The sequence below is a fragment of the Oncorhynchus masou genome, chromosome 2 (assembly GCF_036934945.1).
Source record: "Oncorhynchus masou masou isolate Uvic2021 chromosome 2, UVic_Omas_1.1, whole genome shotgun sequence".
NCBI lineage: Eukaryota > Metazoa > Chordata > Actinopteri > Salmoniformes > Salmonidae > Oncorhynchus > Oncorhynchus masou.
Window position 1 is genome coordinate 16,539,764 of NC_088213.1, and position 21,710 is coordinate 16,561,473.

General features: G+C 48.4%; 1 protein-coding gene across 1 annotated transcript in view; it reads left to right on the top strand.

The window, feature by feature from the left end:
• LOC135556031 (uveal autoantigen with coiled-coil domains and ankyrin repeats protein-like) overlaps positions 1 to 20,643 on the top strand; it is a 42,028-nt gene extending 21,385 nt beyond the window's left edge. Inside the window, 18 exon segments of the mRNA XM_064988905.1 lie at positions 1,210 to 1,280; positions 1,426 to 1,532; positions 3,192 to 3,358; positions 3,360 to 3,377; positions 7,751 to 7,788; positions 8,893 to 8,934; positions 11,040 to 11,147; positions 11,490 to 11,522; positions 11,767 to 11,859; positions 12,007 to 12,037; positions 12,147 to 12,196; positions 12,650 to 12,917; positions 12,920 to 13,078; positions 13,081 to 13,452; positions 13,455 to 15,397; positions 15,878 to 16,033; positions 18,416 to 18,481; positions 20,481 to 20,643. Of these exon segments, the coding sequence (XP_064844977.1) occupies positions 1,210 to 1,280; positions 1,426 to 1,532; positions 3,192 to 3,358; positions 3,360 to 3,377; positions 7,751 to 7,788; positions 8,893 to 8,934; positions 11,040 to 11,147; positions 11,490 to 11,522; positions 11,767 to 11,859; positions 12,007 to 12,037; positions 12,147 to 12,196; positions 12,650 to 12,917; positions 12,920 to 13,078; positions 13,081 to 13,452; positions 13,455 to 15,397; positions 15,878 to 16,033; positions 18,416 to 18,481; positions 20,481 to 20,552 (3,794 nt within the window). The 3' untranslated portion in view covers positions 20,553 to 20,643.
• Positions 20,644 to 21,710: the final 1,067 nt, after the last annotated feature.

Sequence of the window (21,710 nt, forward strand, 5' to 3'; positions counted from 1 at the left end):
TCCCGTACTGACCTCTGTGCTCATTACTATACCAGTCCATTACTGAGCTCTGTGCTATTTTACTATACCAGTCCCATACTGAGCTCTGTGCTCATTACTATGCCAGTCCCGTACTGAGCTCTGTGTTCATTACTATGCCAGTCCCGTACTGAGCTCTGTGTTCATTACTATTACTATATGCCAGTCCCGTACTGAGCTCTGTGTTCATTACTATGCCAGTCCCGTACTGAGCTCTGTGTTCATTACTATGCCAGTCCCGTACTGAGCTCTGTGTTCATTACTATGCCAGTCCCGTACTGAGCTCTGTGTTCATTACTATGCCAGTCCGTACTGAGCTCTGTGTTCATTACTATGCCAGTCCCGTACTGAGCTCTGTGTTCATTACTATGCCAGTCCCGTACTGAGCTCTGTGTTCATTACTATGCCAGTCCCGTACTGAGCTCTGTGTTCATTACTATGCCAGTCCCGTACTGAGCTCTGTGTGAGCTCATTACTATGCCAGTCCCGTACTGAGCTCTGTGCTCTGTGCTCATTACTATGCCAGTCCCGTACTGAGCTCTGTGTTCATTACTATACCAGTCCCGTACTGAGCTCTGTGTTCATTACTATGCCAGTCCCGTACTGAGCTCTGTGTTCATTACTATGCCAGTCCCGTACTGAGCTCTGTGTTCATTACTATGCCAGTCCCGTACTGAGCTCTGTGTTCATTACTATGCCAGTCCCGTACTGAGCTCTGTGTTCATTACTATGCCAGTCCCGTACTGAGCTCTGTGTTCATTACTATGCCAGTCCCGTACTGAGCTCTGTGTTCATTACTATACCAGTCCCGTACTGAGCTCTGTGTTCATTACTATACCAGTCCCGTACTGAGCTCTGTGTTCATTACTATGCCAGTCCCGTACTGAGCTCTGTGTTCATTACTATACCAGTCCCGTACTGAGCTCTGTGTTCATTACTATACAGTCAGTCTGAGCTCTGTGTTCATTACTATACCTGACTGAGCTCTGTGTTCATTACTATGCCAGTCCCGTACTGAGCTCTGTGTTCATTACTATACCAGTCCCGTACTGAGCTCTGTGTTCATTACTATACCAGTCCCGTACTGAGCTCTGTGTTCATCATTTTGATGGCAAGAACCTGGAATGATTAAGGCACTGCTGTCCGTTTGCTTGATGACGTGAAATAATGGTTTATTTTCGTGTGTCCAAGTGATGGCAGGCTGCTCCTCTAGCGTCAAACTCCTGTGTGACAGCGGGGCCTCTGTAAACGCAAGTGATTTTGTGAGTATTGTTGTCCAATTCATTCACACCTATGCTGCTCTACATTGATCCTTAATGGAATACTGTAGTAATGAGAGAATCATCACAGCCGTGAATCACTAGCTCTGTTCTCTGTTCTGTGTGTGTGTGTGTGTGTGTGCTGCAGGATGGACGGACTCCTCTGGTGCTGGCTACCCAGATGTGCCATCCACACATCTGCCGGCTGCTGTTGGAGCGAGGGGCCGACATCGCCATCCGTGACAAACAGAACAAGTAAGCTGGTCCACCCAGGGTCCACAAAGCATCACAGCTAGCTACTAAATGAAATGTATTCAACGTTTCACTTGTTATTTAGATGCACTATTGTAAAGTGGCTGTTCCACTGATGTCAGAAGGTGAATTCACCAATTTGTAAGTCGCTCTGGATAAGAGCGTCTGCTAAATGACTTAAATGTAAATGTAAATGTAATGTAAATGTTATTCACTTACTTATGGGGTTCAGTTAGTGTGTGTATTGATGGGGTTCACTTCGGTGTGTATTGATGGGGTTACGGTGTGTATTGATGGGGTTCACTTACGGTGTGTATTGATGGGGTTCACTTACGGTGTGTATTGATGGGGTTCACTTACGGTGTGTATTGATGGGGTTCAGTTAGTGTGTATTGATGGGGTTCAGTTAGTGTGTATTGATGGGGTTCACTTACAGTGTGTATTGATGGGGTTCAGTTACGGTGTGTATTGATGGGGTTCACTTACGGTGTGTATTGATGGGGTTCACTTACGGTGTGTATTGATGGGGTTCAGTTACGGTGTGTATTGATGGGGTTCAGTTACGGTGTGTATTGATGGGGTTCACTTACGGTGTGTATTGATGGGGTTACGGTGTGTATTGATGGGGTTCACTTACAGTGTGTATTGATGGGGTTCATGGGGTTCAGTTAGTGTGTATTGATGGGGTTCACTTACAGTGTGTATTGATGGGGTTCAGTTACGGTGTGTATTGATGGGGTTCAGTTATGGGGTTCAGTTACGTGTGTGTATTATGGGGATGGGGTATTCTCTTACGGTGTGTATTGATGGGGTTCAGTTACGGTGTGTATTGATGGGGTTCAGTTACGGTGTGTATTATTGTATTGATGGGGTTCAGTTACGGTGTGTATTGATGGGGTTCAGGTGTGTATTGATGGGGTTCAGTTAGTGTGTATTGATGGGGTTCAGTTAGTATTGATGGGGTTCAGTTACGGTGTGTATTGATGGGGTTCAGTTACGGTGTGTATTGATGGGGTTCAGCGGTGTGTATTATGGGGTTCAGTAGTGTGTATTGATGGGGTTCAGCGGTGTGTATTGACGGTGTGTATTGATGGGGTTCAGTTACGGTGTGTATTGATGGGGTTCGGTTACGGTGTGTATTGATGGGGTTTACGGTGTGTATTGACGGTGTGTATTGATGGGGTTCAGTTAGTGTGTATTGATGGGGTTCAGTTAGTGTGTATTGATGGGGTTCAGTTAGTGTGTATTGATGGGGTTGTTAGTGTGATTGGGGTTCAGTCAGTGTGTATTGATGGGGTTCAGTTAGTGTGTATTGATGGGGTTCAGTAGTTGTATTGATGGGGTTCAGTTACGGTGTGTATTGATGGGGTTCAGTTACGGTGTGTATTGATGGGGTTCAGTTAGTGTGTATTGATGGGGTTCAGTTAGTGTATTGATGGGGTTCAGTTAGTGTGTATTGATGGGGTTCAGTTGTGTGTATTGATGGGGTTCAGTTAGTGTGTATTGATGGGGTTCACTTGCGGTGTGTATTGATGTATTGGGTTCAGTGATGCATCTGTCTGGCCTCTATATTGATGGGGACTTTGCTTTGTAGCCTACTCTTCAATACATTTCATAATGGAGGCAATTAAATGATTCATATCTCTGTGTGTGTGTGTCCAGGACCGCTCTGACCCTGGGCTGTGAGTATGGCTGTAAGGACGCGGTGGAGGTCCTTCTGAAGAGCGGCGCCGATGTGACTGCCGTGGACAGCTTTGGCCACGACTGTTTCCACTACGCCCGCCTCAGCAAGAACCAGGAGCTGGTCAGCCTTTTCAAGACCTACCTGTGTATTGAACGTCACCAAAGGTCAGAGCACGGCTGTGTCCCGGCTTGACCCATGCCCTAGGTACTCCTGTAGGGTAGCCTAGTGGTTAGAGCGTTGGACTAGTATCCGGAAGGTTGCAAGTTCAAATCCCCGAGCTGACAAGGTACAAAATCTGTCGTTCTGCCCCTGAACAGTCAGTTAACCCACTGTTCCTAGGCCGTCATTGTAAATAAGAATTTGTTCTAAACTTACTAGCCTGGTTAAATAAAGATAAAATAAATAAAAGATGTGTTTTTCACCCTGTGTGAGGGCTGCCCTGTGGACAAGAGGCCACATTTCATTTTCCTGTTTAAACCTTCAGCGATGTTCAAAACGTGTTTCATCGACTTCAAATACTATAATCATCGTCCATGCCTGGCAGGGAGAGGGAGGTTTTGATGTTTTTCTGTATCTTTTAAATGAGAACTTGATGTTTTCTTAGCCTCAGTCGGGGGGAGACAGGAGCAGCTAGCCCAGAATGAAGAGGTTCTGAGATGTTTCTATCTGCAGTGTAAGCTGTAACTCAGCCGGAGCAGCTAGCCCAGAATGAAGAGGTTCTGAGATGTTTCTATCTGCAGTGTAAGCTGTAACTCATCCGGAGCAGCTAGCCCAGAATGAAGAGGTTCTGAGATGTTTCTATCTGCAGTGTAAGCTGTAACTCAGCAGGAGCAGCTAGCCCAGAATGAAGAGGTTCTGAGATGTTTCTATCTGCAGTGTAAGCTGTAACCCAGAATGGAGCTATCTGCAGCCCAGAATGAAGAGGTTCTGAGATGTTTCTATCTGCAGTGTTAAGCTGTTAACTCAGCAGGAGCAGCTAGCCCAGAATGAAGAGGTTCTGAGATGTTTCTATCTGCAGTGTAAGCTGTAACTCAGCAGGAGCAGCTAGCCCAGAATGAAGAGGTTCTGAGATGTTTCTATCTGCAGTGTAAGCTGTAACCCAGAATGAAGAGGTTCTGAGATGTTTCTATCTGTAACCCAGAATGAAGAGGTTCTGAGATGCTATCTGCAGTGTAAGCTGTAACCCAGAATGAAGAGGTTCTGAGATGTTTCTATCTGCAGTGTAAGCTGTAACTCAGCAGGAGCAGCTAGCCCAGAATGAAGAGGTTCTGAGATGTTTCTATCTGCAGTAACCCAGAATAGAGGTTCTGAGATGTTTCTATCTCAGTGTAGCTGTAACTCCGGAGCAGCTAGCCCAGAATGAAGAGGTTCTGAGATGTTTCTATCTGCAGTGTAAGCTGTAACTCAGTCGGAGCAGCTAGCCCAGAATGAAGAGGTTCTGAGATGTTTCTATCTGCAGTGTAAGCTGTAACTCAGCAGGAGCAGCTAGCCCAGAATGAAGAGGTTCTGAGATGTTTCTATCTGCAGTGTTAAGCTGTAACTCAGCCGGAGCAGCTAGCCCAGAATGAAGAGGTTCTGAGATGTTTCTATCTGCAGTGTAAGCTGTAACTCAGCCGGAGCAGCTAGCCCAGAATGAAGAGGTTCTGAGATGTTTCTATCTGCAGTGTTAAGCTGTAACTCAGCCGGAGCAGCTAGCCCAGAATGAAGAGGTTCTGAGATGTTTCTATCTGCAGTGTAAGCTGTAACTCATCCGGAGCAGCTAGCCCAGAATGAAGAGGTTCTGAGATGTTTCTATCTGCAGTGTAAAGCTGTAACTCAGCCGGAGCAGCTAGCCCAGAATGAAGAGGTTCTGAGATGTTTCTATCTGCAGTGTTTTTCTGTATCTTTTAAAAGCTGTAACTCAGCAGGAGCAGCTAGCCCAGAATGAAGAGGTTCTGAGATGTTTCTATCTGCAGTGTTAAGCTGTAACTCAGCCGGAGCAGCTAGCCCAGAATGAAGAGGTTCTGAGATGTTTCTACCCCTGCCCTGTGGAAGAGGCCACATTTTTTTCCTGTTTAAACCTGCAGTGTAAGCTGTAACTCAGCCGGAGCAGCTAGCCCAGAATGAAGAGGTTCTGAGATGTTTCTATCTGCAGTGTAAGCTGTAACTCAGCCGGAGCAGCTAGCCCAGAATGAAGAGGTTCTGAGATGTTTCTATCTGCAGTAAAAGCTGTAACTCATCCGGAGCAGCTAGCCCAGAATGAAGAGGTTCTGAGATGTTTCTATCTGCAGTGTAAGCTGTAACTCAGCCGGAGCAGCTAGCCCAGAATGAAGAGGTTCTGAGATGTTTCTATCTGCAGTGTTAAGCTGTAACTCAGCAGGAGCAGCTAGCCCAGAATGAAGAGGTTCTGAGATGTTTCTATCTGCAGTGTAAGCTGTAACTCAGCCGGAGCAGCTAGCCCAGAATGAAGAGGTTCTGAGATGTTTCTATCTGCAGTGTAAGCTGTAACTCAGCAGGAGCAGCTAGCCCAGAATGAAGAGGTTCTGAGATGTTTCTATCTGCAGTGTTAAGCTGTAACTCAGCAGGAGCAGCTAGCCCAGAATGAAGAGGTTCTGAGATGTTTCTATCTGCAGTGTAAGCTGTAACTCAGCGGAGCAGCTAGCCCAGAATGAAGAGGTTCTGAGATGTTTCTATCTGCAGTGTAAGCTGTAACTCACCCGGTGCCTCAGAAATACAGAACCCACAGGAGACTGCTGAAAACACCCATTCAACCAGAAGATCAAAATGAGAGCAAGGAAAAAGTAAAAATAACATGTCTATTGAAAACACTGGGTTAAAAAGTCACGCTGCAGAGAAAGTAAAGTTATTAACAGAATGAAATGGACTGGGGGAAATTTGCAGTAAAGGTGAAAAAAAGGATTGTGCTTTTAAGGAAGGTAACCGGAGTTCAAGTGTGTCAGCTTTCTTCTTTCAGAGGGAATTTAAGGTTGTTCATTCAGCGCGGCATGTGGCTTTGCAGAGTGTTTTAATGTGGGTTTTTCTCAAGGCTATGTGAAATAGAGTACATATAATGTCCCTAACATATCCCCGTCATGAGAACTTTGTGTATAGAGCCATGCACTAGAACCCTTTATCAAAGGCCCACTCCACTAGAACCCTAGGTAAAGAGCCCACTCCACTAGAACCCTAGGTAAAGGGGCCCCACTCCACTAGAACCCTAGGTAAAGGGGCCCACTCCACTAAAACCCTAGGTAAAGGGGCCCACTCCACTAGAACCCTAGGTAAAGGGGCCCACTCCACTAGAACCCTAGGTAAAGGGGCCCACTCCACTAGAACCCTAGGTAAAGGGGAACCCCACTCACTAAGAACCCTAGGGAAAGGGGCCCCACTCCACTAGAACCCTAGGTAAAGGGGCCCACTCCACTAGAACCCTAGGTAAAGGGGCCCACTCCACTAGAACCCTAGGTAAAGGGGCCCACTCAACTAGAACCCTAGGTAAAGGGGCCCCACTCAACTAGAACCCTAGGTAAAGGGGCCCCACTCAACTAGAACCCTAGGTAAAGGGGCCCACTCCAACTAGAACCCTAGGTAAAGGGGAACCCTAGGTAAAAGGGCACCACCACTCAACTAGAACCCTAGGTAAAGGGGCCCCACTCCACTAGAACCCTAGGTAAAGGGGCACCACTCCACTAGAACCCTAGGTAAAGGGGCACCACTCCACTAGAACCCTAGGTAAAGGGGCACCACTCCACTAGAACCCTAGGTAAAGGGGCACCACTCCACTAGAACCCTAGGTAAAGGGGCACCACTCCACTAGAACCCTAGGTAAAGGGCCCACTCCACTAGAACCCTAGGTAAAGGGGCACCACTCCGCTAGAACCCTAGGTAAAGGGGCACCACTCCACTAGAACTAGCAACCCTAGGTAAAGGGGCACCACTCCACTAGAACCCTAGGTAAAGGGCCCACTCCACTAGAACCCTAGGTAAAGGGGCACCACTCCACTAGAACCCTAGGTAAAGGGGCACCACTCCACTAGAACCCTAGGTAAAGGGCACCACTCCACTAGAACCCTAGGTAAATTGCATCTCATCAAATTCCACTCTTTAGCACTTTAGTCTACATTTGTCAGAAAGTAGAATTGCCTTTTCTCCTAGTATCTGGTGCACCATCAGTCATTTACCCTACTTAACAATTATCTTGTTGTGGCAAATTGATGTCCTTGGTTTGTGGGAGGCGGCTTTAGATGGCTTCATCGGATTTCTCCCACACCTGTTGTTTGTTTTCACGCTCAGTGCTCATTTGAGATTGGTTTCTCATCAAGCCTTTAATCATCATTACTGTGGCATAATTGCTTTTCTTTTTTTTTTGCATAAAATCTTTGTGCCCATGTGAAAGTACTGTCCTTGTATCACTTCATTTCAACTTCTCTCTTCAGTCTCCTGAAGACTTGGCGATGAGAAAACACATTGTATAGATTTAAATCATCAACGACATGAGTGACGGGCTGCTCTGACGTGTGTAAACGGACCCTTTAATTGTTTCTCATTGTATCCACAGCAAAAGAAGCTGCCAAGATGGAGCAGAAAAAGCGACAGGTAACATCGCATCGCTCACTTTAATTGCCAACCTTCATACTGATTTCTGTGCACGGAGATGCACTATCAGATTTAAAACAACACACATCCCCACAGACAACGTCTCCTAGATCCCAGGGCAATGCCTCTCCTGCTATGTTGCCCTTTGAGCTGTTGATTAGACTGTAGTTGTTATTGTTGAGCTGTATGGTAATCACCTGACATGTCTACTGTTATTTCCTCTGGGTGAATCCATTGTTGAGAAGGTGAGCTGGCTCATAGGCTTACCAAAGGTTTGACGTGAGCCCCATCAAGCCAATAGGATGGGTTTTTATTATCGATTCTGTTACCGCTTCCTCGTCAAGGCACTTCCTGGGTCATGTGTTCTGTATACATGGAGCAATAGACGGTATCTGTGAGGTCTGAACAAGCCGATCCCAACAATACCACTTAAGTTCAGTTTCTGCTCTATTGAATCTGACCACATTCACCACTCATTGATTTAATATTGAATCTGACCACATTCACCACTCATTGATTTAATGACCACATTCACCACTCATCATATTGAATCTGACCACATTCGCCACTCATTGATTTAATATTGAATCTGACCACGTTCGCCACTCATTGATTTAATATTGAATCTGACCACATTCGCCACTCATTGATTTAATATTGAATCTGACCACATTCGCCACTCATTGATTTAATATTGAATCTGATCACGTTCGCCACTCATTGATTTAATATTGAATCTGACCACGTTCGCCACTCATTGATTTAATATTGAATCTGACCACATTCACTACTCATTGATTTAATCTTGAATAGAATCACTGTTGTGTTGAAGCGGTTTGCTTAATGGTGTATTACCATGCGGTAAACAGTGAGTTGTCATGTTTTACACTGATTCCTGTGGAGGCCAAGTGACTCACACTCCGACATTCAGTTGGACATTACTGCCACCTAGTGACGAGATGGATAATCGCAGTTCATTCCCTAATGTCACTGCCACCAGAGAAACTGTATATAAAGGAAATCTCTTACCCTGCTACCACTAGCCATCAGCCCCCCCCCTCCCGGCGGTCAGTCATGGCTAAATGATAACCTGTGTGTCCACAGCACTCAGTGGAGATGACTGAACAGGCCGAAGCCAACGTGAGGGTGAGTACAATTGTTTTTCTCTGCATACGTTCAATATTGAATTTGATAGGCCAGCTACATTGAGTTTGATCTCAGTCCTTTGTGATGGACAGGGATGTAATTACCCGGTCTGAATGTATGAGGACATTAAGCAAGATGTACCCAGCGGTATATAGGGGAATATATAGGCTGGCCTGAGCATCAGAGTGACATGATTCTACAATGTCCAGGATAATTGAAGGTACTAGTGAATTTATATTTACTGTTGGATCTAATTAAACAGATCTACAGATGTTTTCAACTCAGCCGTTACTGTCCGCCCTGAGATTGGAATGTTGGGGCTTTGATCCCAGGTCAAGTCATACCAAAGACTCTAAAAAGGGACCTGATGCCGCTGTGCTTGGCACTCAGCATTAAGAAGATGGATTGGGGGTGAAGGCGACTGTATGCTTCCCAACTGAACCAATTTGGGAAGAGTTTGTGCATATGTTATATTTTGTGCCATTTTTGTTAGTTTTGGACTTCGGTGAGGGTTTTTTCAGCTGTTCAGGCACACAATGTTTTCTAGAGGCAAGCCAAGGTCTATGCCCCTTCGTCGGTGATTGGTCAACAGTAGGGGTACTTCAATGAGAGACGATTCGTTTTCATGCCCAATATTTCATTGAGAAATATTGCACCAAACATCTTAGTTAGATGTTACATAACTATGATCTTCGGTAAAAACGTCAAAATGAATTTCTTTAGGTATCTTCAGTAAGTGTATACTGGCTACGGCATCTCAAAATGAACAAACAGTACTATTGCTGCGTTTGTCTCATTTTTTAAAGCAAATGTCTTTTAACCTCTTGAAACTCTGGGGGCGCTATTTCATTTTTGGATGAAAAACGTTCCCGTTTTAAACAAGATATTTTGCTCGACTATGCATATAATTGATAGCTTTGGAAAGAAAACACAGAATTTTCCAGAACTGCAAAGATATTGTCTGTGGGTGCCCTAGAACGGGAGCTACAGGCAAAACCAAGATGAAACGGCAACCAGGAAATCAGCAGGATTTTTGAGGCTCCGTTTTCCATTGTCTCCTTATATGGCTGTGAATGCGAGAGGAATGAGCCTGCCCTATCTATCGTTTCCCCAAGGTGTCTGCAGCATTGTGACGTATTTGTAGGCATATCATTGGAAGATTGACCATAAGAGACTACATTTTCCAGGTGTCCGCCCGGTGTCCTCCGTCGAAATTGGTGCGTCATTTTCAGCTGCTGGTATTTTTCCATGCGATTCTGAGGGGAAAGCAGGCTTCCACGAACTGCATATCAATGAAGAGATATGTGAAAAAACACCTTGAGGATTGATTCTAAACAACGTTTGCCATGTTTCGGTCGATATTATGGAGTTAATTCGGAAAAAGTTTGACGTTTTGGTGACTGAATTTTCGGTTAGTTTCGGTAGCCAAATGTGATGTACAAAACGGAGCGATTTCTCCTACACAAAGATTCTTTCAGGAAAAACTGAACATTTGCTATGTAACTGAGAGTCTCCTCATTGAAAACATCCGAAGCTCTTCAAAGGTAAATGATTTTATTTATTTGGTTATCTGGTTTTTGTGAAAATGTTGCGACTAAATGCTACGCAAAATGCTAAGCTAGTTTGCAATACTCTTACACAAATTATTGATTTGCTATGGTTCAAAAGCATATTTTGAAAATCTGAGATGACAGTGTTGTTAAGAAAGGCTAAGCTTGAGAGCAGATGCATTATTTTCATTTTATTTGCGATTTTCAGAAATCGTTAACGTTGCGTTATGCTAATGAGCCTAAGGCTTTATTCACGATCCCGGATCCGGGATGGGGAGTATCAAGAGGTTTTAAGGGAGTATGCAAGCAACTTTCGTTCGGTTCGGGTTGCCGAGTTCAGCTAGGAGCCAGCCGAACAGAGGGATGCTGACGCGTTAAGGCCCTGTGACAGACGAGCATCCTGCCCAGGGGATGTACATGTACTTCAAGCTGACTCATGCTACAGAAACATTTGATAGGATCCTGCCCTATGGGTTGGTCTGGCTTGGAGAAGGGTTACTTAGAGATTTGGGTGATTTGACTTGTAAATGGATTGTGACTTCTAATGTTTGTCAGGACCTGGAGAGACAGAACGAGAGCCAGCAGGAGACTCTGAGGAAGTTTCACCTGGAGCAGAGGACTCTGATGGACAAGGTCAAACTACTGCAGCAGCAGCTCAGCCAGGTACACACACACACACACACACACACACGCACACACGCACACACACACACACACACACACACACACACACACACACACACACACACACACACACACACACACACACAGACACACACACACACACACACACACACACACAGACACACGCACACAGGCACACAGACAGAAAGTAGTGTCGACAACTTCTTGACTCACATGGAAAGTCACTGAGAGGGGAATCAAACACAGTTTGTGCTTCAAGAGAAACATAAGAACTTGGACGGTGACAGGCACTATATATGGTAATGAGTTGTTTGTCAAACACTCTGATACTTAACTTGTAATCCTCTATATCCTGTGCAGGAAAAACATACAGTGGAATGCATCCATAAAGAGGTAAGGACAGCCACATAACTCAATTGTTTGGGGTGGGAAGAAAAAATTGAACATTTTACCGATAGATTAGAGCGTTGAATTAGCATGTCTGTTTGTTTGTGGCTGTTTGTGAGAATTTTGAAAGATTTGATTGGATACCAGGCCATAGCTGTGTTCATCTGAAAGTTACTGTCCTCAAATGCAACTAAAGTTGCTAGGCTGTTGATCTGCTCTAAAGCTCCACGTTGTGTTTGTGCTGAATTAGAGGGAACAGCTGAAGCTCCTACTGAGTGCCAAAGACAGGGAGGAGGGGGCTCGGGCCCCAGAGACTGTCAAGGTTCAGCTCAGGAGCCACATGGTGAGGGACCACAGCCAAATGCCAACCCTGCTGCAGCATATGAAATCATCACGGGGTTTTACATAATAATAACACTAAGAGCTCTTGCTGAGGTTGTCCAAGGTTATGCGTGAATGTGAACATACTGTATGTTCTATGTGTTTTCAGGGGGACTACTCTGGCCAGTCTGTTATCAAAGGTGAGGGAGCTCTCTTTTTAATGTGAGATATCAGAGAATAAGAGATCCAATCAGAGGATCTGAATGAAAAAAGACCTCTTCTGAATCATCTCTGTATTTGTTCTGGCAGGAAAAGACAATGTCCTCGTCAAACAATCTCACAGCCTGGATTCAGCGCAGGTAAACCTGACTTCGTTTTTCTAGAGCATTATGGACCGCAATGACAAGGAAACTGTCATGGAGTATGAGAAACACGCAGACCATATCTGCTGTGTATTCTAGTCCAGTCAGCAACCATGAGCTTATCAGCTCTCTGACAGCCAAATAAACGGCTGAATTCTCATTTCGTCCTATCAGCTGTTTGCCCCCCAGCAAATGAGAGATTTATTCTCTTAAACCACTGCAGGTATTTTTTAGATTTTGGGCTCAACTTTTAAATTGATATTTTTTTATCCTATTGTAGCCTTCACATCTTCTCAGTATTCTCGTGTCGCTATAGTGGAACTGACTAAGTCAGCTCTCATTGCAAAACCAATATTGGACTGACACTGCTGTGAGTGAGAAATAGGTGTGCGAAGTGTATGTAAATTGCACAATCATTCCACACACATGAAACTTTTGTTCCTGCTGTAGGTGCTGCAGTCGTCCGGTCTTTCACACTCACTGTCCCGTCCCCTGGAGCTTGCGGGACGTCCTGGTGTGGGCTGGGACCCAGTCGAGGAGGTGGAGGCCCTGCGGCGCGAGCTGGAGACGGTGAGGAGGCGGCAGCAGACTGCCGAGGAAGAGGCTCTTCGCCTGCAGGCGGCACTGGCCCGCAAAAGCCAGGAGTGCCAAGAGCTGGTCCAGAGCCGGGAGACCATCCAACGGCAGGCAGACCGGCAGGTCCAGGAGCTGGAGGAGGCACTGGGGACGTCCAGAAGAGGATGCTGGACTCTGAAGCCAAGGTCAAGCAGCTCCAGGCCCACGTGGTGGCGGTCAAGGAGCACCTAGGAGGCCAGGCGGCCGACGAGCTCCGTGCCCAGCTCCACGATGTCAAGGCCAAGTACGAGGGCGCCTCGGCCGAGGTGGGCGTGTGCGTAACCACCTGAAGCAGAGTGAGAAGGCCCTGGAGGAGTACAAGAGCAGCGAGGGCCAACTGGCGGTGGAGGCAGAGCGGCTGGGCCTGGAGCTGACCGCCTTGCGGGAGGAGCGGGATGAGCTGGCAGAGGCTGTGCTGGACATGGAGGCCCTCATTAAGGAGTCCCGGGCACGGCAGGGAGAGAAGGTTGTGCCGGCAGAGAAGTTCGACAACATGAAGAACCTGCTGAGCAATGCGGTGGATGAGAAGGAGCGTCAGCTGGCAGAGCTGCGGGAGGACTATGACCGTGTGCTGGAGGAGGTGGCTGAGCTACACAGGGAAATGGACAGCCAGCAAACCCAGGCCGGGACAGGGGCGGTCCCCTGCAGGAGCATGAGAGGATGAGGACGACCCTGGAGGAACAGAGTTCCTCCATGAAGAGGAGGCTGGCGGACATAACTGCCAAGAGCCAGGCACTGATCCGCCAGGTAGAGGAGAGCGAGGAGGAGCGGGAGATGCTCCAGGAGCAGCTGGAGGAGCTCAACAGCAGGGTGGAGGCCAACTTCATCCCCCTCAAGGCCCATGAAGAGGCCAAGAGCGCCCTGGAGAGAGCTGTGGAGAAGCTGGAGGAGAGGCTGGTGGAGGCCGCAGAAAGGAACGGCCAGGCCGAGGTGCAGATCCAGAGGCTACAAACGGAGAGGGTCACCCTGTGTGAGAGTGTCACCAGCCTACAGAGCGCTACCGTGCCCTCTGAGAAGTTCCGGAGCGAAGTGGGTGCCCTGAATGCTCGCAACGCTGAACTGGTGAAGGAACTGGAAGTGCTCCAGAAGAGGTTTGAAGAGAGAGAGAAGGAGCTCGCCCAGGTCACTGCCAAGAACCAGTCTCTGAAACAGAGCCTAAATGGAGAGTACGTGTCCAGAGAGAAACATGAGCAAGTGAATTCGGAGCTGAGTGCTGCTTTGGAGAAGGCCAAGGCTGAGCTCTCCAAAGTGGAGAAGGAGAGCAAAGAAAGTGAGGAAGAGTTGCAGAAGGTGAAAGAGGGTAGTGCAGAGTTGAAAGAGAAGCTGGATAATGTTCAGGTGATGATAGAAAATGACTATGTGTGCCTTATAGACCATGAAGCTGTAAGGGTTAAGTTGAGCAATGCTGTTGTTGAGGCGGAGCATCGTGCCAAAGAGGCGTTGGCAAGCTACCAGTCTGCCCAAGATGGGACAGTAAAGCTTCACCAAGAAATGGAGGCGCAGAAGAAAGAACTCGACACCATCCAGGAAGCTATCCAGGCCAAGTTTGTCCCGTTGACTGCCATAGAGGAGAGGGAGAACTCCTACAACACCAAGCTGAAAGACTTGACAGGAAAGCTCTCGGAGATGCAAGAGAAGTACAACAAGGAGAAGTTGGAGGGGGAACGTCACAAGCAGGAGAAAGAGAAACTGAAAGTGCAGATGGAGTCTGTGCAGCAGAGAATGGAGACAGGCTTTGTCGCCAGTAAAAAGCACAAGGAGGTGGAAGATGAGTACAGGGGTAAAATGGAGGAGCTGACGCTGAGGTTGGTAGACCTGGAGCAGCAGTACAAAGACGTGACTGTGCAGAGGGCCGAGCTGGAGGAGCAGAACGCCCTGTGTAACACTGACATCCAGAGCCTGCAGCAGCGCCTGGAATCCGAGTCAACCCGGCTGGAACACTATGAGGCCGAGCACCAAGCCCTGAGGGGCACCATCCACCAAGCCCAGGACGAGTGCCAGAAAGCCAGGGAGGCCCAGCGTGGGGAGGCCCAGAGAGCCTGCGCCTTGGAGAAGGAGCTCCAGGGATGCTCCGGGGACCAGGCCGTCCTCCTGCAGCAGCATGCTCAGGCCAAGGAGGCCCTGGAGGGGCAGGTGGCCCAGCTACTTGCTTCCCTTCGCCAGGAGCAGGAGACCAGCGCCCAGAGGGCCCAGAACGTGGCAGCCCTGCAGTCAGAGCTGCTCCGGGCCACCCAGGCCCTGGACGAACTCGGAGGAAGAGAGGACCAGTTGAGCCAGCTGAAGGCCGAGAAGCAGCGTCTGCAGGAAGAGACAGCGGCGTTGGGGGAGAGGCTATCTGGGCTGGCGGAGCAGTGCGAGGTGCTCCACCATGAGGTGGCCCAGGCCAGGGAGGATGAGGGCAGGGCCAGAGAGGACAAGTCCAGGGCCAGGGTGGAAACTGAGGCCCTGCAGGAGAAGAGCAACACCATGGATAAGGAGATCCGGGAGCTGAAAGAGAGGTACGAGGAGTCGCTCAGCACCATCGGGGAGTTTCAGAGGAGGATCCAGATGTCGGCGGAGCAGACCGAGGTCAAAGACAAAAAGGTAGGAGAAATATTCTGCATTGAATTGTCGGCCATTTTTAATATGAATAAAATCAACATAAATGTGCAGTTCCAGCCAAAAGGTGACACACCTACTCATTCAATTTTCTACATTGAAAAAAAGCGGTCATCAAGGGTGGCTACTTTGAAGAATCAAAATACATTTTGATTTGTTTAACACTTTTTTGGTTACTATATGATTCCATGTGTGATATTTCATAGTTTTGATGTTTTCACTATTATTCTACAATGTAGAAAATATGAAAAAAAATAAAAACTCTGGAATGAGTTGGTGTCTAAACTTTTGACTGGTACTATATATGGTAGTATTTACATTTGGCAAGATCTCAATTTCTCAGTTTTTAGTTCTGTTATGAAGTTTGGCAGTTTTTCTGGCAATACTTTGGTCCGTTGATATGAGGTTTTCTAAATATGTAGATGGTTATGTATGTTCTGGTGCTAACAGCTTTGTGTGTTTCAGATCAGCGAGTTGCTGACGGATGTGGAGAGACTGAAACAGGCCCTCAATGGTCTGTCCCAGCTGGCGTACGCTGGCAACGCTGCACCCAATAAGAGACAGATGCAGCACATAGACACACTCCAGGCCCAGATCAAGAGCCTGCAGCAGCAGCTGGCTGTGAGTGTGTATATATATATACATGCACACACACACACACACACACACACACTGCAGATGTAGTGGATGGCAGCTAGTTGTAGCTAACCTAGCATTTCTGTGACATTGCCCCTATTTGACAGTTTAAAAAAAATACATACACACAGAACATACCTGTACATTTTAAAACTTGTCAGGGACGACACAAAGTAAATGACTTATTTATGTTGTGGTCCCTTTCATTGTGTGAAGCTGTAACAATTGACTTGCCTACATAGTGTACATACTTGATTGTATTGACATGTTATACTCATGACAAGACGATGACCTATAACATGGTGTCATGTCAATACGCTGCACTAACACCATAATCAGTCACTCAGTACTCTCTGGCTCCAAACATAATGAGCCTCGTTAGTAGGAACCAAAGCATTTTTTCAGTCCAGCGTTAGTTACCGATAATGGGATGTTATTATCTTCGTTAATTACCTTGATGACATAGAGGTTTGGTCCAGACGTGATTGATCCTCCACCCACCGTGAGTTACTGGTAATGAACCATTTCCCTGTGGATACATCAGTACATCAGAAAGAACATCTGTGTCAGTGCTCTTACAGTGCAAACCAAAGGCTATTTGTCGTATAATTACAGTAACACTCTCGCTGTGTGGGTATTACAGCCGATTTACCACTGAGCTGGAAACGATGCGAGACTCAACAAAACATTTGTCTGTGCACCTGATTTTCAAGGACGACCTCTGCCTTCCTCTCTGTCAGCTCACTCGGAGCCTTTGAAATGATGGAGGCAGAGAATGAACTGGGAGTGCTTTTTTTGTTGAAGTCGGGTCTAGCGGCTCGCCAGAACCCAGATGAAAAGAAAATGAGGTCCATATTAGAATCCTGAGAACGTCATTACTCATGCTCTGATGTGAACCCACGGTTGGGGCCACGTTTTGATTTGGAGTTCGCTCTCTTGGCTCTTTCATTCGATGCTGGCAGTCTTCAGGGAATATATAGATGCCATCTATTTTGCTGTGAAAGACAGGCGTATTTCAGAGGTGCATGGTAAGGTGGAGCCAGGCAGGCGGAGTCCCTTTGTAATGTCTGCCAGGTCAGCCCATAGTGGGCCTGTACTCATCACGTCTCTTGTTGTCTCTCTCTTCCTCTCTCCTCTCTCTCCCTCTCTCTCCAACATCCCCTCTCTTCCAACATCTCCCCTCTCTCTTCCCCCTCTCTCCAACATCCCCCTCTCTCTCTCCCCTCTCCCTCCCCTCTCTCTCTCTCTCTACTCTCTCTCTACCCTACCCCCTCTCTCTCTCTCCAACATCCCCCTCTCTTTCTACCCCCTCTCTCTTCCCCTCCTCCTCTCTCTTCCTCCTCTCTCTCTACCCCCTCTCTCTCCTCTCTCTCTCTCTCTCTACCCCTCTCTCTCCCCCTCTCTCCTCTCTCTCTCTCTCCCCCTCTCTCTCTCTCCAACATCCCCTCTCTTACCCCCCTCTCTTTCTCTACCCTCTTCCTCTCTCTTCCTCTCTATCCCCCTCTCTCTCTCTCCAACATCCCCCTCTCTCTACCCCCTCTCTCTCCTTCCCCCCCTCCTCTCCTCATCTCCTCTCTACCCCTCTCTCTTCTCCCTCCCAACATCCCCCTCTCTTTCTCCCCCTCTCCCCCTCTCTCCTTCCCCCCCTCTCCCTCCTCTCTCTCCTCTCTCCCTCTCTCCTTCCCTCTCTCTCCTCCTCTACCCCCTCTCTCTCTCTTCTCCCTCTCCCTCCCTCTCTCTCTACCCCCTCTCTCTCCCCTCTCCCTCCTCTCTCTCCCTCTCTACCCCTCTCTCTCCAACATCCCCCTCTCTCTTTCTACCCCCTCTCTCTCTTCCCCCTCTCTCCCTCCTCTCCTCTCTCTCTCTCTCTACCCCTCTCTCTCTCTCCAACATCTCTCTCTACCCCTCTCTCTCTCTTCCCCTCTCCCTCCTCTCTCCTCTCTCCTCCTCTCTCTTCCCCTCTCCTCCCTCTCCTCTCTCAACATCCCCCTCTCTCTCTTTCTACCCCTCTCTCTCTCTCCCCTCTCCCTCCTCTCTCTCTCCCTCTCTCCTCTCTCTCTTTCATCCCCCCTCTCTTCTCTCTCTCCAACTCTCCCTCTCTCTTTCTACCCCCTCTCTTCCCCCTTCTACCCCTCTCTCTCCTCCTCTCCCATCCTCTCTCTTTCCCCTCCTCTCCCCTCTACCCTCTCTCTCCTCATACCCCTCTCTTTCCCTCTTCCCTCTCTCCCCTCTCTCTCCTCTCTCTCCTCTCTACTCCCCTCTTCTCTTCCCCTCTTCCCTCTCTCTCCCCTCTCTCTCCTCCAACATCCCCCTCTCTCTCTTCCCCTCTCCCTCCTCTCTCCTCTCTCTCTCCCTCTCTCTTCACAGGATGCTGAGAGTCAACACAGAGAGGTGGTTTCAATTTATAGAACTCATCTCCTCAGTGCAGCACAGGTCAGTGTGTGTGTTTCTTTTAGTTAGTGATTTTTGTTTCTAGTTAAAGTAAAATATAACACTCAAGCCTCCCTGGCATCTCTTGTATTTTTGTTGCCCAGCAAATTCCTGAAGACAAATAATATATCTGAAAATATATGTGATTGTTGATACGATAGTGTCCTAAATGTCAGAGGCTGACGACACTAGTAGACTGGCCCATAACCCCCACTTCTGACGACACCAGTAAGACTGTCCCATAGCCCACACTGCTGACGACACCAGTAAGACTGGCCCATAGCCCATACTGCTGACGGCTCTCTCTGCTAAGACTGGCCCATAGCCCACACTGCTTCTACACCAGTAAGACTGTCCCTAGCCCATACTGCTGACGACCCCAGTAAGACTGGCCCATTCCCCACACTGCTGACAACCCCAGTAAGACTCTCCAACATAGCCCACACTGCTGACGACCCCAGTAAGACTGTCCCATAGCCCCACTGCTGACACCAGTAAGACTGTCCCTAGCCCACACTGCTGACGACTCTCAGTAAGACTGTCCCATAGCCCACACTGCTGACGACACCAGTAAGACTGGCCCATAGCCCATACTGCTGACGACCCCAGTAAGACTGGTCCATAACCCACACTGCTGACGACCCCAGTAAGACTGTCCCATAGCCCACACTGCTGACGACCCCAGTAAGACTGGCCCATAGCCCACACTGCTGACGACCCCAGTAAGACTGGTCCATAACCCACACTGCTGACTTCCCCAGTAAGACTGTCCCATAGCCAACACTGCTGACGACCCCAGTAAGACGGTCCAACATAACCCCACTGCTGACGACCCCAGTAAGACTGGCCCTAGCCCCACTGCTGACGACACCAGTAGACTGTCCCATAGCCCCCACTGCTGACGACCCCAGTAAGACTGGCCCATAGCCCACACCAACACCCCAGTAAGACTGGCCCATAGCCCCACTGCTGACGACCCCAGTAAGACTCTCCCATAGCCCACACTGCTGACGACACCAGTAAGACTGTCCCATAGCCCATACTGCTGACGACCCCAGTAAGACTGGCCCATAGCCCACACTGCTGACGACCCCAGTAAGACTCTCCCATAGCCCACACTGCTGACGACCCCAGTAAGACTGTCCCATAGCCCACACTGCTGACGACACCAGTAAGACTGTCCCATAGCCCACACTGCTGACGACACCAGGAGACTGTCCCATAGCCCACACTGCTGACGACCCCAGTAAGACTGTCCCATAGCCCACACTGCTGACGACACCAGGAGACTGTCCCATAGCCCACACTGCTGACGACCCCAGTAAGACTGTCCCATAGCCCACACTGCTGACGACACCAGTAGACTGGCCCATAGCCCCCACTGCTGACGACCCCAGTAAGACTGGCCCATAGCCCACACTGCTGACGACACCAGTAAGACTGTCCCAGCCAACACTTCGACCCCAGTAAGACTGGCCCGTAACACACACTGCTGAACCCCAGTAGACTGTCCCATTAGCACACACTGCTGACGACCCCAGTAAGACTGTCCCATAGCCAACACTGCTGACGACACCAGTAAGACTGGCCCATAACACACACTGCTGACGACCCCAGTAAGACTGGCCCATAGCCCACACTGCTGACGACACCAGTCGACTGGCCCATAGCCCACACTGCTGACGACCCCAGTAAGACTGTCCCATAGCCCACACTGCTGACGACACCAGTAAGACTGGCCCATAGCCAACACTGCTGACGACCCCAGTAAGACTGGCCCATAACACACACTGCTGACGACACCAGTAGACTGTCCCATAGCACACACTGCTGACGACCCCAGTAAGACTGTCCCATAGCCAACACTGCTGACGACCCCAGTAAGACTGGCCCATAGCCCACACTGCTGACGACACCAGTCGACTGGCCCATAGCCCACACTGCTGACATAACTGAAATTGGGGACCAGTGGATGATCTCAACCCGTTGTTGTTTCTCCCAGGGCCACATGGATGAGGACGTCCAAGCCGCCCTGCTGCAGATCATCCGCATGAGACAGGAGTTTGTCTGCTAAAAGTCCATTCAGCAACAACAGAACACAACCCGCTGACTCAAATCCACCGTTCACACAGCCCCAGCTACAGAGCACCCCCCCGCTGTGGCCCCTGTGGGCGCCTGGCGTGTGCGAGTGTGTGTTGGGATTGTGTGTGTCTGTGTGGGATCCATGTTAGTAGTCAAACATAATCCTCCCTATATGTCTAGATTGGTTTGTGTGTTTCAACAGAACTAAGACCAAGTGTTGTGGGTGGACATAGATGTACAGTAGATATACGGTAGATAGAGAGGGTAAGGGTAGACGATGGGTTGTACCTTAGCTAGGTGGATAAACCTCAGCATAGGTGATGACTCAGTGGGATACTGTAGCTGCTGACCAATAGAATGTACTAATGTCCTTTGAAAACATGAGCATGATGAACTGCCTATGCAGGCCTTTCTCTTCCTGACTACTCTGTTAAGGCTCCATGAAACAGCATATTCAATGGCAAGTCTCTGAAAGGAAGCTCCTCTTAGGTGGAATGTATCTCCTCTAGGACTGTATGGGTTTATCATGATGCTGGGTCTTGTGTGGGAGGTGTGGTGGGGTGATTGGCCTCTGCTTAGATTATCCTCCTGTCGTCGCAGCAGTGAAACGGATCTGAAAACACAAGCAGCAAAGTCCGCTGTTATAACTCACATTCCCCCGTGGCGATCGACTCCCTCCCGTCTTTCGTCTTCATCTTTTGAGGTTCTACGGTGAATTCTAGAACCGTGCCCTGGTCATTTCAAACAGGAACCCCCTGAAGTTACCTACTCATTCAGTTTGGGAGCAGGACTCCTCCATTTTGGGGCATTGGCCACAGTGACTGTTTCCCTAAAGGTCCAAACTTTATCTTGATTCTTTTCACTGAATCGTAAACTCCTCAAGCAGTCTCTTTAAGCCATTGACCCCACACAAACAACGTGAATGTGGGGCTCTGCACATTCTGGATTTGACTGAGGAGTGTTTGCAAACAACACTGTAGCCCAATCTTAAGACGAACCCCTACCATGAACCTTAACCCCTACCATTATGGTGGTCACAGATCTGAAGGAACAGGATAGGTTTAGCAATATGCAGATTGCTCAAGTCATCAACATGTAGGCTGCCCTGATAGAGTCAGTCTTAAACCTATCAGAGCAGCCTACATGTTGA